The sequence below is a fragment of the Notothenia coriiceps genome, unplaced genomic scaffold, assembly GCF_000735185.1.
Source record: "Notothenia coriiceps isolate Sejong01 unplaced genomic scaffold, NC01 NC01_scaffold00025171, whole genome shotgun sequence".
Lineage (NCBI taxonomy): Eukaryota > Metazoa > Chordata > Actinopteri > Perciformes > Nototheniidae > Notothenia > Notothenia coriiceps.
The window spans coordinates 1-3,429 of record NW_011357872.1 but is presented as its reverse complement, the minus strand read 5'-3'; the positions used below and the strand labels follow the sequence as shown (position 1 = coordinate 3,429).

Genomic DNA, 3,429 nt, shown 5'->3' with positions numbered 1-3,429 from the left:
ATAGACATGTTTTTTATATATTCTTATATATCTGAGACCTATGCTATTGCCTAAAAATAGCATGATAGGTGACCTTTAAATCGCCAAGAGAATACAAATTAAACCAAAATGTAATAAAAATAAGTCAAATACTAGGATACAAATTAAAGTAAAGTTTAGGATGTAAATAGTTGGATTCAACATTATTTTTGATTGCAAAGACAAGGACTATGTTATGGGGAAAGAAAGGGTAAAACATATAAAGCAAGCTATGCATTAATATTCTGTACTCTCTTGATTTTAAGGACACTAGACGAGGCCTCAAATATACAGACAATGTGTAAACTATTTAAAAGGTATGACGCTCATTTAAAGTGTTTTTTCCCCCTGTGTTTCCTCCAGGCCACCACGCTGCTGACGATGGACAAATACTCCATGCAGGACGTGCAGAACATCCACAACACCTGCTTCAAGCTCAACTCCCTGCAGCTGCACGCGCTCATGAACAACTACCACTGCGCTCCAGACGAGCCTTACATCCCGCCTGTAAGACGACAACACTGAACACGATGCAGATCCGATCGAGTGGGCGGGGCCTAAATGGAAGATTTAAACATCACTTTAAATCTTCCATTTAAAGTGATGTTTAAAAGAACATTTAAAAACACAAACACGCTTATAATGTCTACACTTTAATTAGAATGAGTTATGTACACACCATTTTTATGTAATATAGCGCCTGCTTTACTCTTGCTGCATCAAGCAGAATCATATGTGGATCATTTGTTAAAGATCTGTAAAAGAAAAATCCACTTACTTTGAAATGTGTGCATCTTTTGAAAGCAGCTTTTTTATATATAACTGAGGCAGGAAATGTCAAACCTATGTAACATGCTTTCAAAGTTATTTCCTTTTCTCTAGTGAAAGTACTTTGGAGGTGCAACGTAATAATCAAACACTGTAACAATGCAGCATTTCAATCTCAGTTAACAATAACCAGAGTTCAGCCATTTCAACATAATTAATGTTAAATGAATCATTAATGAGGAGTCCGTTATACAACCCAGAGATTGAATACATAACAGGGGGTCCGCGGGGTCTTAAAAAGTATTAAAAGTTGATAAATACATTTAGCCAAAATGAAGGCTATTAAAAAGTATTAAACGGTATTTTCCAAGGTATTCCATTTTGTAGCTTGTTTTCAATAAGTATATCAATTGTCCAAAGAGGTTGTATTCTACAGTCTGCCTGAATGTAATCATTGCGTAGGTGTGTAGTGTGAATCTGTGGAGTTTATTTATGGCATCCCGTTGGATTTGACGTCATCTGAACAGGACATCGCACGCTCACTGCTTGATAGCGTGCGGAGGTCCGTTTACGCCGGTTGCTAAGCAACATCATTATGGGGAAATGCAAGTCTGCGTCCAAATGGTTGGAAGATAAGGAGGAAGGACAATCAATACTGTATATAGTCAATGTGAGGTGAAGTGTGTCGCCAAGGTAACCGGTTAAAACTCCAAGTGGCGAAATTGGTCTTCAAATGTATGGAAAGGGTCTTAAAAAAGGTCTTAAAGGGAATTACCGGTACATCTGACTTCAGGATTCCTGCAGATACCCTGATATTATATATACAGATGCTGTGGTTGGAAATATTTCCAGACACAACAACAGTGTGTAATATGAGCCAAGAAAAACATTTTAAACAACACACACATTTAAAAAGGATTTTCTCTCATTGGCCTACAGAGGGCGCTACACTTTAAGGTCAGAAGGCAAGAAGACCTTCTTTTGAAAGTCTTTGTACAATTCTGTCATTTCAGTTGAATGTCTTTCTGAATTTTTAAAGTCTTGAGGCAAACTTTAGATGGCAGTAGAAAAATGGCACTTTAAGTCAGCTGTTATTAACACATTTGTTTGCACAGATGTTGGAAAACGCTGCATTACATTTCCCCGGAGCTTCATGTGTAATGAACCAGCCTGTTGTTTAATGTGTGTGTTCTGCTCGTGTGTAGGAGTTGATAGACCATGTGGTGGCGGTGGCGGAGAACACGGCAGATGAGCTGGCGAGGAGTGACGGCCGGGAGGTCCAGCTGGAGGAGGACCCCGACCTGCAGCTGCCCTTCCTCCTGCCTGAGGACGGGTACTCCTGCGACGTGGTGCGCAACCTGCCCAACGGCCTGCAGGACTTCCTGGAGCCGCTGCTGCAGAGAGGTACCCTCCCCTGGACCAGCATTAACTGATAAAACTACATTTTGTCAAGAAAGAATCAAGTCTTCTGCATTTCTTTGTATATATTTAAGCAAGCCATTTACTGTGATTTTAGAATCTAAAAGATTAGGTGCTCACTCCAAATAAAGATTGTACACTTCATACCTACTTAAACTGGAGAAAAGTGAACATATCATACTCTCTATATCAGAGAAAGGTGAACACATTGAGCTCGCCATAACTAAAAAACAAAAACTTATTGTGCTTAGCGTAACTAGATGAAAGTTGAGAAATGATACTCACTGTGTCTAGAGAAAATGGTACATGTTATGTTAAGTATCAGTGGGAAAAGTGATGCATTGACTACAGAAAACTGTACATTAGTATCATGCTCTGATATCATCATATGAATAAAAGAAATGGAAGTATTGTCCTGAATTAAACTAGAGAAAAGTTCACATATTCTCATCACTCTGACTTGGCATGAAGAGAGAGGAAGCAGCACTCTCTGTTCCAGTATTTGTTTTTTTACACACATACTCTACAGCTACCACTTAGTGAATGTACTCTAATGTGTGTGTGTGTGTGTGTGTCTGGTAGGTTTCTGCAGGTTAGTGCCGCACCCCCGTTCTCCTGGTACTTGGACGGTCCACTTTGAAGGAACCGACTGCGACAGCCACTTCTCTGCTGCTGACAGCTCTGAGATGGTAGGACATCAAATCACACTCACTCTGTGTGTGTGTGTGTGTGTGTGTGTGTGTGTGTGTGTGTGTGTGTGTGTGTGTGTGTGTGTGTGTGTGTGTGTGTGTGTGTGTGTGTGTGTGTGCATCTCAGGTGAAGGACTTTTCAGTAACGCTGACTCGTAAAAGCTGCGCAGGTCTGACAGCTGAGACTAAAAGTGTCCTCAGAGCAACTTCAGGAGGTCGCTTTGCTTTTCAAACTCTCTTATCTCGACGCTGCCCTGACGTGACCTTATTTATTTGGACTTTACGCAATCTGTAAATGTGTGGCACAATCAAATTTCTCCAAAATACTTCCTTCTACAGAAAATAGATACAGATACATTTGAGAATAAGTGAGAAACAATCTAAAGGTCCATGTAGTAGTCATTTGACATGATATGATGTTGTTTTAGTACAAGGTAATAAGTTAGCTACTGTAGGTATTAGGGCTGTCCCGAATACCATTTTTCGGGCTCCGGATATTCGGTAGTAATCAGCATTGAATATTCGGCCCGCGGGC

The 3,429-nt window shown here is 40.2% G+C and overlaps 1 protein-coding gene across 1 annotated transcript; it reads left to right on the top strand.

The window, feature by feature from the left end:
* Positions 1-379: 379 nt before the first annotated feature.
* Positions 380-2,920, top strand: LOC104956017 (afadin-like; the record flags this gene model as incomplete). The annotated part of the gene is made up of 3 exons (XM_010783444.1): positions 380-525; positions 1,992-2,190; positions 2,788-2,920. Coding segments are annotated over exons 1-3 (458 nt in total), but the record flags the coding sequence as incomplete, so codon positions are not given.
* Positions 2,921-3,429: the final 509 nt, after the last annotated feature.